General features: G+C 46.7%; 1 protein-coding gene across 6 annotated transcripts in view; it reads left to right on the top strand.

The window, feature by feature from the left end:
* LOC132887253 (NLR family CARD domain-containing protein 3-like) overlaps positions 1-14,572 on the top strand; it is a 96,309-nt gene that overhangs the window by 61,779 nt on the left and 19,958 nt on the right. For 5 of the 6 annotated variants that reach the window (XM_060922783.1, XM_060922784.1, XM_060922787.1 and 2 more), the window contains exons 5-8: positions 97-301; positions 10,152-11,928; positions 13,038-13,211; positions 13,358-13,534. In XM_060922783.1, the coding sequence (XP_060778766.1) occupies positions 97-301; positions 10,152-11,928; positions 13,038-13,211; positions 13,358-13,534 (2,333 nt within the window). The remainder of the gene's footprint in view (positions 1-96; positions 302-10,151; positions 11,929-13,037; positions 13,212-13,357; positions 13,535-14,572) is intronic. The other variant, XM_060922789.1, reaches the window with a different exon arrangement.

The following is a 14,572-nucleotide window of genomic DNA, read 5'->3' on the forward strand; positions in this document are numbered from 1 at the left end:
AAGACTTTTCTTCTTTTCCTAAAATAAATCCTCTCTCACTGTGTATCCTCTCTCACATTATAATATTGGAATCTGTTCCTGTGTGTTTCTCACCAGGAGCTGGAACACAAAGTCATCAGTGTGATCCAGAAGGAGCTGAAGAGGTTTAAGGAGCTCCTGAGTCCAGATTCCCCAGCATGCTCTGAGAGGGAGGTGGAGGATGAGGAGGATCAGAGCAGTGTCAGAGAGGGAGTGCTGAAGATCACACTGCACTTCCTGAAGAACATGAACCACACAGATCTCGTTCACACACTGCGCAACAGTAAGAGCTCTGAGTCATGACTTTATTTTATCTACTTCAGTTTGGTTCATACTAGAGATGAAACGGAATGATAATGTAATACCATGATTAGGGCAAACAAAATGATCATGGTTATCAGTATTATCACAGTATTGTTAAAATGTGCTGAAAATGTTCAAAAAGTACTGATACACAAACTGAAATAATTTCACCAAATTTATCCTGAAAACCACAAATAACTTTAGCAGCACTGTGCACTTTCTGTTTGCATAAACATTAAAATAATAACAGTAGAGCTGTCACTTACAATCTATCGATTGTTTTACAGAATGGTGAAAAAATCAGCAGTACTCTCAGACTAACTCACATTTCAGGAGTTTTAGACCTGAGGTTTGGTGAGGGCGTTGTAAAAGTGTGAGTTAGGGCTGATTTAAAGGGATCCTCCAGCAGATTTATTCCCAAACTTTATTTTAAGTAAAAGTAGTCGCAGATTTCAAAAATCAAACTTTTGGGAGATCACGTGACCTGTCAATGGCGAGACAACCCTAAAAGGGAGCTCCGCTGGTGTATTTGTTAATTCTTCCATTATCCTTTATTTCCAAAACGCTTCCACTGAATTTATAACACTAGTTGTAAATGATGTCACTCCATACAAAATTTTGTTTGAGAGAGAGATCATGAAAAATCCCCAGAGAAGAAGAAATTTAAAGAATCCGACAATATCTCGAAGGAAGAGCTAAACTCCACCATACTAGCTAGTGTGAAACTAGCACTCGCCAAACAAAAAGGAGAGTTGGATAAAATATCTGCCGCGGTAAGACACACAATTGATGACCTACTAACCCCACAAATAGGCGCCATCCAAGTCAAGGTGGATAACACTAAAGAGTCCATAGCTGAAGTCAAAAAAGAATTCCATCAACAAGACAGCTGTGTGGCTAAACTACAGTCCAGGTGCGACTCGATTCAGGCAGCAACACAAGCTAACAGAGATCAAGTCAACTTGGTGACAAAGAAAATGAGCCACTTAAATGATAAGCTCTCAGAATTGGAAGATAGAAGTCAGTGATGAAATGTTCGTTTAGTGGGTTTAAAGGAAGGAGAGAAAAAGTGATGATGCCATAGCCTTTTTGAAAGCTCACCTCCCTGCATGGATACCCATGCTAAAAGACTGAGAGATGGCATTAGTTTCCATTCTTTGTCCATATCTCAAAAGCTGTAGGAGGAGTAACAGTGTCAAAAAATAGGAGAATAAATAATAATAATAAAGTAAGCTTAAGAACAATAGTGTGCCTCACGCTGCTTTGTGTTGAGTAAGTACACTAATGACTCTCCTTACTGTTTTCCCAAGTAGCCAGGAGTTACCAAGTGAACTGTCTGTAAGCTGCGTAGCACAGAGACCTGTAAAATTAAAAATCTTTGTCTTAAAAAAAAGATATCGACACCGTTCAAACTCTGACACGTCCGGCCCGAACTAGTGTAGTGCACTTGTATACAGTTTTTGGATTGATGCACCTGTTCTCTCGTTCTTGTTGTTTTTCTGTCATTTTTTCCCCACAGAAAAAAAATCTTGGTTTAAATTGGCTCAACTCGCAGCGCGACAGGACACTTGGTGCTCTAAAATCTTTTTTACATGAGCTGGTTGTTTGTTTTACATGAGTGTGCCACGTTTGCCAGTTAGCTGGCAAACCAAATCAAACCATTCCACCTGCGCCGTTGTATCCTATCCCTGTGTTAGGCCAGCCATTCGATACAGTCATCGCTGATATTGTTGGTCCACTTGACCGTGCAAAAGGTGGGTACCAGTATCTTTTGACAATGATGTGCGCAGCGACTCGCTTCCCAGAGGCGATCCCTCTGCGTACTATCACCACCAAGGCTGTACTTAAGGAGCTGTTAAAATTTTTCTTGCTGTTCAGTCTACCCAAGGTTGTGCAGACCGACCGTGGGTCTAATTTTACCTCTCGTCTCTTTGCCCGCGTGTTACAACAGTTGCGCATCCAGCACAACATTTCCAGTGCTTTTCACCCTGAGAGTCAGGGGGCACTGGAACGTTTCCACCAGACTTTGAAGAGTATGTTACGGAAGTATTGTTTAGAGACTGGTAGGGATTGGGCTGATGCTATTCCCTGGTTGTTGTGTGCATGTAGGGAAGTTGTCCAGGAGTCTTTGGGATTTAGTCCGGCTGATCTTGTTTTTGCGCACTCACCACAAGGTCCATTGGCTGTCCTGAAACACCAGTGTTTTAGTGATGACCCCACTAAGAACATACTTTCTCATGTATCTGACTTTCGCAATCGTTTACATCGGGCATGTGAGTTTGCTCGTGAACATCTAAAACAAACTCAATGTAAAATGAAGCAGTGGTATGACCGTAAGGCTGTCGATCGTCACTTTGTAGTGGGCGACAAAGTGCTGATGTTGCTACCTGTTCCTGGGTCTGCTTTGCAGGCTCGATTTAGTGGCCCATATGAAGTTTTGGAAAGAGTGTCTGATCGGGACTATGTGATTGCGACTCCAGATCGTAGGCATCAGAAGCGCTTATGTCACGTGAATATGTTGAAGCCGTTTCATGAGCGTGACTCCTCTGCTCTTCCTCTTGTGCCACCTGACCCGCAACCGACTGCTGATCTGGCGCTGTCCAGTGGTGCGGTGCTGATCTCTGCGGTGGAAGAGGGGGACGATGATGTTGGGAGTAGCCCGTGTCGTGCAGTGGTAGAGGGGCGCTTGAACAATTCTGCTATGATTTCTGTGCTTGACTCTCACCTTCCTCATCTATCTCCGTCGCAGAGGGCTGACATAGTGGAAATAGTCAACCAGTTCCCTGAGCTCTTTGGTGATGTACCAAAACAAACACGAGTTCTTGAGCATGATATTGATGTTGGCGCTGCAGTTCCCATCAAGCAGCATCCATACCACATTAATCCTGCAAAGAGGGTGATTTTGAGGAAGGAAGTGGAGTACATGTTGGTGAATGGCATTGCTGAGCTAAGTTCGAGTCCCTGGAGTTCTCCTTGTCTTCTTGTAGCTAAACCTGATCACATGTTCCATTTTTGTACTGATTACTGCTGTGTCAATGCAGTCACGGTACCTGACTGTTATCCTCTTCCGAGGCTTGATTGACAGGGTGGGGTCAGCTGTGTTTGTGAGCAAATTTGATCTGCTCAAAGGTTACTGGCAAATTCCGTTGACAGCCAGAGTCAAGGAAATTTCTGCCTTTGTAACACCGGACGATTTTCTGTCTTATCGCGTAATGGTGTTTGGCATGCGTAACGCTCCCGCGAGTTTTCAGAGACTGATCAATACAGTGTTGTCGGGTATGTCTAATTGTGAGGCCTATCTTGATGATGTTGTATTGCAGTCCTGATTGGTCCAGTCACCTTGTCCAAATTCGAGAACTGTTTCGGCGTCTCTCGTCTGCAAATTTGCCATCAATTTGGCAAAATGCGAATTTGGAAAGGCTACTGTTACGTATCTCGGCCGCTTGGTGGGAGGGGGTAAGGTGCGTCCGTTGGATGCAAAAATCTCTGCCATCTGCAATTTTCCTGCCCCTGCTGATTGCCGTGAGCTCCGCAGATTTCTTGGCATGGCGGGCTACTATCGTGCGTTTTGCAAGAACTTCTCTGCAGTAGTAGCCCCGTTAACTGATTTGTTAAGTCCGAAGGTTCCGTATGCCTGGTCGGAGCAAGGCAGTAGGGCTTTTGAAAATCTGAAGACGCTTTTGGTTGCAGCTCCAGTTTTGAGCGCGCCTGATTTTTCAAAGCCCTTATTCCTTACTGTCGATGCATGTGACTATGGTGCTGGAGCTGTCCTCCTCCAGCTCGGTGCTGATGACGTTGAACATCCTGTCTCTTATTTCTCTAAGAAATTTAGCCTTCCGCAGCGGTCGTATTCGACCATAGAGAAGGAGGCACTAGCCCTGGTCCTGGCTGTACAACACTTTGAGGTTTGCTTGGGTGCCTCAAAGAACATCGTTGTCTATACCGACCATTACCCGTTGAAGTTCATCTGGCGCATGCGTAATTCAAATCAACGGCTCATGCAGTGGTGTTTGATCTTGCAACCTTTCAACTTGCAGGTTAAACACATTCGGGGTACGGACAACGTTATAGCAGATGCTTTGTCCAGAGTGCCTTAGTGGTGTCTTCTACGGTATACCCGTATGATTTTTTTTGTTTTGGTGTTTGGTAATGTGTCTCATATATATGTATGTATGTGTGTATGTGTATATATATATATATATATATATATATATATATATATATATAATGAACCATTACGCGTTTTGTTTGCCTTATTGTGCCTATGTTTGGGCCACACACCCGTTCTCTCTGTGGACCTGGTGCGCATGCACGTTTTTTTCACTTAACTATGTTTGTGTGTCTTGCACCCGACCTGCCTGTGGACATGGTGTATGACGTTGTTTTTTGAGTTAGTAATTTGGGAACTATGTCACCAACTTAGTGGGGAGGTGTTACGTCCTCCTACCACTAGGGGCCCCCAGTACATTTTTGTATGGTTGCTGCACCTAATTGTTTTACAGGTGGTTGGTGTAGAGCCAATGATGTCTCCCCTATAAATACTAGGGTGGGAGCCTGAACACGCTCTCTCTCCTCGGGGGCCGGCTCCACGCCTATTTGATGCCTGCTTGTTTCTCCTTTGTGGTTGGTTTCCCCTTTGTATATACTTTAATTCTTTGTTGGTTCTCCCTTGGTTTGTTCTGTTATTATTTTACAATAAAATACCCCTAGACTTAAACGAGCCCTGTGACTTTTGTCATAGATGTTACACTGCTACATCAGTTTGTAACACTGGTGCTGAGGAGATTAACAGAGTGTAGCATGGTTTAAAACAGACTTTAAAGCAGGAGGCACACAGCGTGACATCATACTAGGTTTTTCTCCCAAAACTCCATTCATTTGAATTGGGGGGAAATGCCACACTCTCTGTTAATCTACTCAACACCAGCTGTAGATCATGTAAAAAAAAAGATTTTAGAGCATGAAGTGTTATGTTCACCAAAACCCCTTATGGTTAACAATCGATCAAGGACTGTGACATCACCCGATATGGTGCAGCCGGGGCCCCACCCTGGAGCCAGGCCCGGGGTTGGGGCTCGTATGTGAGCACTTGGTGGCCGGGCCTTTGCTCACGGGGCCCGGCCGGGCTCAGCCCAAAGCGGTGACGTGGGCCCGACCTCCCATGAGTTCACCACCCACAGCGGTAGCCGTAGGGGATTGGTGCAGTGTGGATTGGGCGGCAGTCGAAGGCAGGGGCCTCGACGACCTGATCCCTGAACACAGCGGCTAGCTGTTGGGACATGGAATGTCACTTCGCTGGGGGGGAAAGAGCCTGAGCTTGTGCGGGAGATTGAGAGGTACCGGCTAGAGATAGTCAGGCTCACCTCCACGCACAGCTTGGGTTCCAGAACCAAGTTCCTCGAGAGGGGCTGGACTCTCCACTTCTCTGGAGTCACCCATGGTGAGCGGCGGTGGGCTGGTGTGGGCTTGCTTATAGCTCTCCAGCTCAGCCGCCATGTGTTGGAGTTTACCCCAGTGCATGAGAGGGTCGCCTTTCTGCGCCTTCGGATTGGGGAGAGGGCTCTTGGTGTTGTTTGTGCCTACGGGCCAAATAGCAGTATAGAGTATCCGGCCTTCTTGGAGTCCCTGGGAGGGGTACTGAGAGGTGCTCAGACTGGGGATTCCATTGTTCTACTGGGGGACTTCAACGCTCACGAGGGCGACGACAGTGATACCTGGAGGGGCGTGATTGGGAGGAACGGCCTCCCCGATCTGAACCCAAGTGGTGTTTTGTTATTGGACTTTTGTGCTAGTCACGGTTTGTCCATAACTAACACCATGTTCGAGCATAGGGGTGTCCATAAGTGCACGTGGCACCAGGACACCTTAGGTCGGAGGTTGATGATCGACTTTGTTGTCATTTCATTGGATCTCCGGCCCTATGTCTTGGACACTCAGGTGAAGAGAGGGGCTGAGCTGTCAACTGATCACCACTTGGTGGTGAGTTGGATCCACTGGCGGAGGAGGAAGCCGGACAGACCTGGCAGGCCCAAATGTATGGTGAGGGTCTGCTGGGAACATCTGGCCGAGCACTCTGTCAGGGAGGTCTTTAACTCCCACCTCCAGGAGAGCTTCTCCCAGCTTCCGAGGGAGGCAGGGGACATTGAGTCTGAGTGGACCACGTTCTCTGCCTCCATTGTCAACGTGGCGGTTTGGAGCTGTGGCCGCAAGGTCTCCGGTGCCTGTCGTGGCGGCAATCCTCAAACCCGGTGGTGGACACCAGAAATAAGGGATGCCGTCAAGCTGAAGAAGGAGTCCTATCGGGCCATTTTGGCCTGCAGGACTCCTGAGGCAGCTGACGGGTATCAGTAGGCCAGGCGTGCTGCAGCTCGGGCAGTTGCAGAGGCAAAAACTCGGAACTGGGAGGAGTTCGGTGAGGCCATGGAGGAGGACTATCGGTCGGCCTCGAAGAAATTCTGGCAAACCATCCAGCGCCTCAGGAGGGAGCAGCAGTACTCTGCCAACACTGTTTACAGTGCGGGTGGGGAGCTGTTGACCTCGACTGGGGACATTGCTGGGCGGTGGAATACTTAGAGGATCTCCTCAATCCCACCATCACGTCTTCCATTGAGGAAGCGGAGGCTGATGACTCAGAGGTGGACTCGTCCATTACCCAAGCCGAAGTCACTGAGGTGGTTAGCAAGCTCCTCGGTGGCAAGGCACCAGGGGTGGATGAGTTCCGCCCCGAGTATCTCAAGTCTCTGGATGTTGCGGGGCTGTCTTGGCTGACACGCCTCTGCAACATCGTGTGGCGGTCAGGGACAATGCCTCTGGAGTGGCAGACTGGGGTGGTGGTCCCTCTTTTTAAGAAAGGGGACTGGAGAGTATGTTCCAGTTATAGGGGAATCACACTTCTCAGCCTCCCAGGGAAGGTTTCTCCAGGGTACTGGAGAGGAGAATTTGGCCAATAGTCGAACCTCGGATCCAGGAGGAACAATGCAGTTTTCGTCCTGGTCGCGGAACACTGGACCAGCTCTATACCCTTCATAGGGTGCTCGAGGGTTCATGGGAGTTTGCCCAACCAGTCCACATGTGCTTTGTGGATCTGGAGAAGGCATTCGACCGTGTCCCTCATGATATTCTGTGGGGGGTGCTTTGGGAGTATGGAGTTTGGGGGTCTTTGCTAAGGGCTGTCCGGTCCCTGTACGAATGGAGCAGGAGTCTGGTTCGCATTGCCGGCAGTAAGTCAGACCTGTTCCCAGTGCATGTTCGACTCTGGCAGGGCTGCCCTTTGTCACTGCTTCTGTTCATAATCTTTATGGACAGAATTTCTAGGCGCAGCAAGGGGCCGGAAGGAATCCTGTTTGGGAACCACAGGATTTCATCTCTGCTTTTTGCAGATGATGATGTCCTGTTGGCTTCTTCAAACCAGGACCTTCAGCATGCACTGGGGCAGTTTGCAGTCGAGTGTGAAGCGGCTGGGATGAGAATCAGCACCTCCAAGTCCGAGACCATGGTTCTCAACCGGAAAAGGGTGGCTTGCCCTCTCCATGCTGGTGGAGAAGTCCTGCCTCAAGTGGAGGAGTTTAAGTATCTCTGGATTTTGTTCACGAGTGAGAGAAGGATAGAGCGTGAGATTGACAGGCGGATCGGTGCGGCCTCCACAGTGATGTGGTCACTTTACCGGTCCATCATGGTGAAGAAGGAGCTGAGCCAAAAGGCGAAGCTCTCGATTTACCAGTTGATCTACGTTCCGACTCTCACCTATGGTCATGAGCTTTGGGTAATGACCGAAAGAACAAGATTGCGGATACAAGCGGCCAAAATGAGTTTCCTTCGCAGGGTGGCTGGGCGCTCCCTTAGAGATAGGGTGAGAAGCACAGTCACTCGGGAGGAGCTTGGAGTAGAGCCGCTGCTCCTCCACATCGAGAGGAATCAGCTGAGGTGGCTCGGGCATCTCTTTCGGATGCCTCCTGGACGCCTCCCTGGGGAGGTGTTCCGGGAGGAGGCCCCGGGGAAGACCCAGGACACTCTGGAGGGACTATGTCTCTCGGCTGGCCTGGGAACGCCTCGGTGTTCTTCCCGAGGAGCTGGCCGAGGTGTCTGGGGAAAGGGAAGTTTGGGCTTCCATGCTCAGACTGCTGCCTCTGCGACCCGGCCCCGGATAAGCAGAAGAAGATGAGACGAGACGAGAAAAGTGTTATGTTGTGCTGCGAGTTGAACCATTTTAAACCGAGATTTTAGAGCACGTAAGTGCACACACTTTTTTTCTCTCTCTCTCACACACACACACACGCTTTGCTTTGCCACACACACTTTCTGTAGATCATATTAAAAAAGATTCTGCAGCGCGAGGTGTTGTCTGATCCAGTTTCTTTCGGTGACTCTCTGTTCCAGCTGATCAAACACACTGCGTTTTCTCTGTGGAAATGCAGTCGAGTTCCAACTTGCGTTTTCTTTTTAGCATCTTTGTGGCACTTATACGCTACACAATGAGGCATACTTATTTAAAAACTGATAAATTCAGTAAAATACTTGTAAATCTAGAGCAAAACTACAATGTAAACAGAGAATATAAACAGCTGAGTTGCTCCAAGCGACTGCTACCTGACATCATCACATACATCACCACCGCAGGAAGCCCATCTGGGATTTTAAAGAAAATTCATTTTTCTCGAACACTATTTGGTCTCCGAAAATGAAAGTTTGATTTTTGAAATCTGTGACTACTTTTACTTAAAATAAGTTTGAGAAGAAATCCACTGGAGGATCCCTTTAACCATGCAACAGTAAGCAAGTGAAGCTAAACTCTCTCTCTCTCTCTCTCGCTCCCTCTATCACTGCAAAAAGTGCTATGCGGCTCTGTGCCAGTATGTCTCTGCATACAGAAACCAGCAAAAAAACAAACAAAACCCCCCCCCAGCTAAATTCTATCTTACCTTTCCTCAGTAGAGTTGATGTTTCAGTTACGCTCACTCAGTCTGTTTTTAGATCCATGTAACAGCCAGAGGCAAACATGGTCACTTTGAACTTGAGATGAACGTCTCAAAAACTTGTCCAGTCACACACAATCATAAAGTCAGGATTTATTTATTTTCTGTCAAAGTTCACAAATCAGTCAATGAATCCATTTTTAATGATCATTTTGCAGCACAGCGCAAGAGCAGATCGCAGCCATACTGTGGCTCAACTTGAGTTCAGAATCAAAGAACAGCAAGAATTCAAAGAATTCAGTGAGAATCATAATTGAAATGTGTTTATTTTGAAAAAAAAAACCCCAAGAAAATTCCTGAGGGTAAAACATGAAATAATGTACTGTTGTATTGTTTTGAGTTGAGTACAGGTCAAAGGTTATTTACAAATCATTGTACTCTCCCAACTTGTTCTGATTTGGGGTTGTACAACATGGAGAATGATCCAGTCAAAAGAAAGAGGTGATGCTAAATTTGGCTCCAGTATGGCATTGAGCAATGAGTTCGGACTCCGCCCACAAAATCCTGAACACAAAAATAATGAAAAACTTTAATGGTTGAACTCTACAGCTCAATTCAACACAGTTCACTTTTCACATGTTTTCATCAACTATTTTATAACCCAGTACTAACAGGCAGGAATTCTTCTGCGGTTTACTGTGGAACCAGTTTCATCCCGAGTTCAAACTTAAACACACCATATTAAATTTATCGAGCTGAATAAGTCAGTGATATTAGAACTCTGAAATTACTTTAATTTGGCAATGTTTATGTTCTTGCTTCTAAATTTTATACATTAATCAGGAACATACATCAGTATTTAATGTATATTGTTCTCAGTGATTTTGTATTAAAAGATGTTATTACTTTGTTTCTCAGAACACGTCTCTGTGTATCGGCAAAATCTGAAATCCAACCTGCGAGAGAAGTTTAAAAGAGTTAATGAAGGAATCTCACAGCATGGAAGCTCAGCTCTTCTGAATGAGATCTACACAGAGCTGTACATCACAGAGGGTTGGAGTGGAGACATTAATAAAGAACATGAGGTGAGACAGATTGAGACGGCATCCAGGAGACCAGCAACACAGGAGACATCCATCAAATGTAAGGATCTCTTTAAAGACACGTCCATCAGAAGTGTGCTGACTAAAGGAGTTGCTGGAATTGGAAAAACAGTCTCTGTGCAGAAGTTCATTCTGGACTGGACTGAAAGAGAAGCGAATCAGGACGTCACCTTCATGTTCCCACTTCTCTTTAGAGAGCTGAATCTGATGAAGGAGAGAAATCTCAGTCTGATGAATCTTCTTCATCACTTTTTCCCAGAAATGAAAGAATTACAATTCATAGACTGTGATATGAACAAAGTCCTGTTGATCTTTGATGGTCTGGATGAGTGTCGACTTCCTCTAAATTTCCAGAACAATGAGAGATTGTGTGATGTGATGGAGTCGGCCTCAGTGGATGTGCTGCTGACAAACCTCATCAAGGGGAATCTGCTTCCCTCTGCTCTCCTCTGGATAACCTCTCGACCAGGAGCAGCCAATCAGATCCCTCCTGAGTGTGTAGGCCAGGTAACAGAGGTACGAGGGTTCAGTGATCCTCAGAAAGAGGAGTACTTCAGGAAGAGGATCAGTGATCAGAGCCTGGCCAATAAAATCATCACACACATGAAGTCTTCAAGAAGCCTCTACATCATGTGCCACATCCCAGTCTTCTGCTGGATCTCAGCCACTGTTCTCAAGAGAATGTTGGGTGAAGCAGAGAGTGGAGAGATCCCCAAGACTCTGACTCAAATGTTCACACACTTCCTGATCTTTCAGATCAAACAGAAGGACCAAAAGTACCATCAGAAATGTGAGCCTGATCCTCAGCAGACCAGAGAGAGTATCCTGGCACTGGGAAAACTGGCTTTCCAACAGCTGGAGAAAGGAAACCTGATCTTCTATGAGGAAGACCTGAGAGAGTGTGACATTGATGTGAGAGAAGTGTCAGTGTACTCAGGAGTGTGTACCCAAATCTTCAGAGAGGAGTTTGGGCTTCACCTGGGGAAGGTCTTCAGCTTTGTACATCTGAGTGTTCAGGAGTTTCTGGCTGCTTTATATGCGTTTCTCTGCTTTATTTTCAGAAATATAAATGTGCTCGTGGATCAAAGAACTGGACTTTTTAATTTCTTAACCAAATCAAACATGTCTGATTTCCTCAGGAGTGCAGTGGACAAGGCCTTACAGAGTGAGAATGGACACCTGGACCTGTTCCTCCGCTTCCTTCTGGGTCTCTCACTGGAGTCCAATCAGACTCTCTTACGAGACCTACTGCCCCAGACAGGAAGTAGCTCTCACAGCAAACAGGAAACAGTCAAGTACATCAAGGAGAAGATCAGGGAGAATCCATCTCCAGAGAAATCCATCAATCTGTTCCACTGTCTGAATGAACTGAATGATCATTCTCTAGTGCAGGAAGTACAACGTTACCTGAACAGAGGAGGTTCCAGTCGTCTCCGTGGAGTCAGACTCTCTCCTGCTCAGTGGTCAGCTCTGGTGTTTGTGTTACTGAACTCAGAACAGGAGCTGGATGTGTTTGATTTGAGTAAATATAACCCATCAGAGGAATGTCTTCTGAAGCTGCTGCCAGTGGTCAAAGCCTCCAGAAAAGCTGAGTGAGTGTTTTTATTTTTAAATGTATTACTGCATGGTTTGTTATTTTAATGTCACACTGAACTGCAGTGTTTAGATTAATGCTTGTTAATAGTGACTCTAATCTTCTTTAAACAAACCTCTGGTACTTTTACAGGAGATGGTTTCACTTTTTACACTAACAGGTTATTAAACCCACCTTCTGACACACGTGAACACACCACCTGTACTCAGGTCCACTCCAAACCCCCAGAAATCAGAGGTGTGTGTGTGAGCAGAGAATGATACACACCAACTGTTTTACTGTCTGTTTGAAACTCAACACACAACTTTGTGTTCAGTTCAAATAATTACATCATATTTTTCCCAAAATCTTGACCTCCAGCAGTAAAACAACCCCAATAAGAAGTGTCCATCAAACCCCACCCTGACAAACTCCTGACCAATCAGAGAACTCCCTCATAGACAAACAGTTTGGTGCTCTGGAAAATCAGTGCAGTGTGAAACTAACCAAACCAAATGACAAGAACACTGTCTGTATGTGTGTGAGAGAGAGAGAGAGAGAGAGAGAGAGAACTGTGTGTGTGTGTGTGTGCGTGCGCATGTGTGAGTGAGGGAGAGAGAGTACAGTGTGTGTGAGAGAGAGAGAGTTGTGTGTGTGTGTGTGTGTGTGTGAGAGAGAGAGAGTAGTGTGTGTGTGTGAGAGAGAAAGAGTACTGTGTGTGTGTGTGTGTGTGTGTGAGAGAGAGTACAGTGTGTGTGAGAGAGAGAGAGTTGTGTGTGTGTGTGTGTGTGTGTGTGTGTGTGTGTGTGAGAGAGAGAGTAGTGTGTGTGTGTGTGTGAGAGAGAGAAAGAGTACTGTGTGTGTGTGTGTGTGTGTGTGTGAGAGAGAGTACTGTGTGTGTGTGTGTGTGTGTGTGTGTGTGTGTGTGTGTGTGTGAGAGAGTACAGTGTGGAGTGCAGAAAGACGTCGCTGCTCCTGTAAATGTGCTGATGTGGCGTCCTGTCCTCTGATTTCTGTGTGTGAGAGAAACACACTCACATTTCTGTTCCATGCTAAAGTTTAGCTGGATTATGGCTGTGTTTGTGTGTTTGAGATCAGTGTTCTGATATTTCATCATTTCTCTTCCAGTCTGTGTGGGTGTAAACTGAGAGAGGAAAGCTGTAGAGTTCTGTCCTCAGTTCTCAGCTCAAACTCCTCCAGACTGAGAGAACTGAACCTGAGGGACAATAAACTGCAGGATTCAGGAGTGAAGCTGCTCTCTGCTGGACTGGAGAATCCACACTGTACACTGGAGACACTGAGGTACACACACACACACACACACACACACACACACACACACACACACACACACACACAGAGTAAGTGTACTGTGTATAAAGATAGTGTGTGTTGTGTAGTAAAGCTGAGTGATTTATGCTGTAACTGTGAGATGTTTCTCTCTACAGGTTGTCTGGCTGCAGGATTACAGGTGAAGGTTGTGCTGCTCTGGTTTCAGCTCTGAGGTCAAATCCCTCATCACACCTGAGAGAACTGGATCTGAACTACAATAATCCAGGAGAATCAGGAGTGAAGCTGCTCTCTGATCTACTGAAGGATCCACACTGTACACTGGAGACACTACAGTGAGTTACTGACTGTCTCTATACACACACACACACACACACACACACACACACAGTAATGCCGCTTTTCCACTACAAACGCGGCTGAGCCGTGCCGTGCTGAGTCGAGCTGAGTCGGGCTGAGCGGGGCTGTTGGAGTTGCATTTCGACTACAACCACGCTGAACCGTGCTGGCTGGAAGTGGGTGGACACATTGGGTGGAGTTAGCGAAAGTGGGTGGACGTCACGTGATGTCATTAAGCAGCGCAAACAGTGACATCAGTGACAGTGGCGGAACAAGTCAAAGCCGGGCCGGGGGCGGGGCAAATGACCGGGCCCTTTATTAAAGCTTATCATAACATCATTTTAGGCTACAAAATGTCCGCAACTGCGGTGTTTACCAATTTCAACACTACCGGGTGCAACTATGTTATTTTGTACATTAAGTCCTTCAAATGAACATGTAACTCAGAAACAAAAAAACATTAGGTGACATACTGTACATGGCTCATAATAAAACATCAATAGCCTACTGCGCGCATTATTTGAAGGGCATACGACGAGCCTTGCGCTCCGCGAACTCGTCCACGATGCTCTGTATGTCACTGATTCAGTGAGCTTTTAAGCGGTAGTCTCACGACCCAGATAGTAAACAATAAACATGGATGACATGGAGTCGTTAGTGTTGCTGGTCTTGGTGCTGTGGCTTGTTGTCACCGACAACGCGGACAGATACTGGCAAGAGCGTATAGATGAGGCGAGGCGCATAAGGCTTCAGAAATTCTCGTAATTCGTAATTATTATTCTTCCAGGTTTGCGGTGTTTACAGATCCCAGCGCGCTCGCGGGGCGTGTGTGGGCATGTGAGGACACTCCTCCTCACCAATCAGTGCACAGGGGAGTGTCTGCTCACGCCCCCAGCCTCAGTCGGCACGGCTTGGCTCGCTTCAGCCCCACTCCAAAACGGTGCGAGTTTTAGGGGCTAAGCAGGGCTGAAACGAGCTGAGTCGTGCCGGTTTTTGGTAGTCGAAACGCGAGCCGTGTCGGGCTGAAGTGAGCT

Source organism: Neoarius graeffei, chromosome 5 (assembly GCF_027579695.1).
Source record: "Neoarius graeffei isolate fNeoGra1 chromosome 5, fNeoGra1.pri, whole genome shotgun sequence".
Lineage (NCBI taxonomy): Eukaryota > Metazoa > Chordata > Actinopteri > Siluriformes > Ariidae > Neoarius > Neoarius graeffei.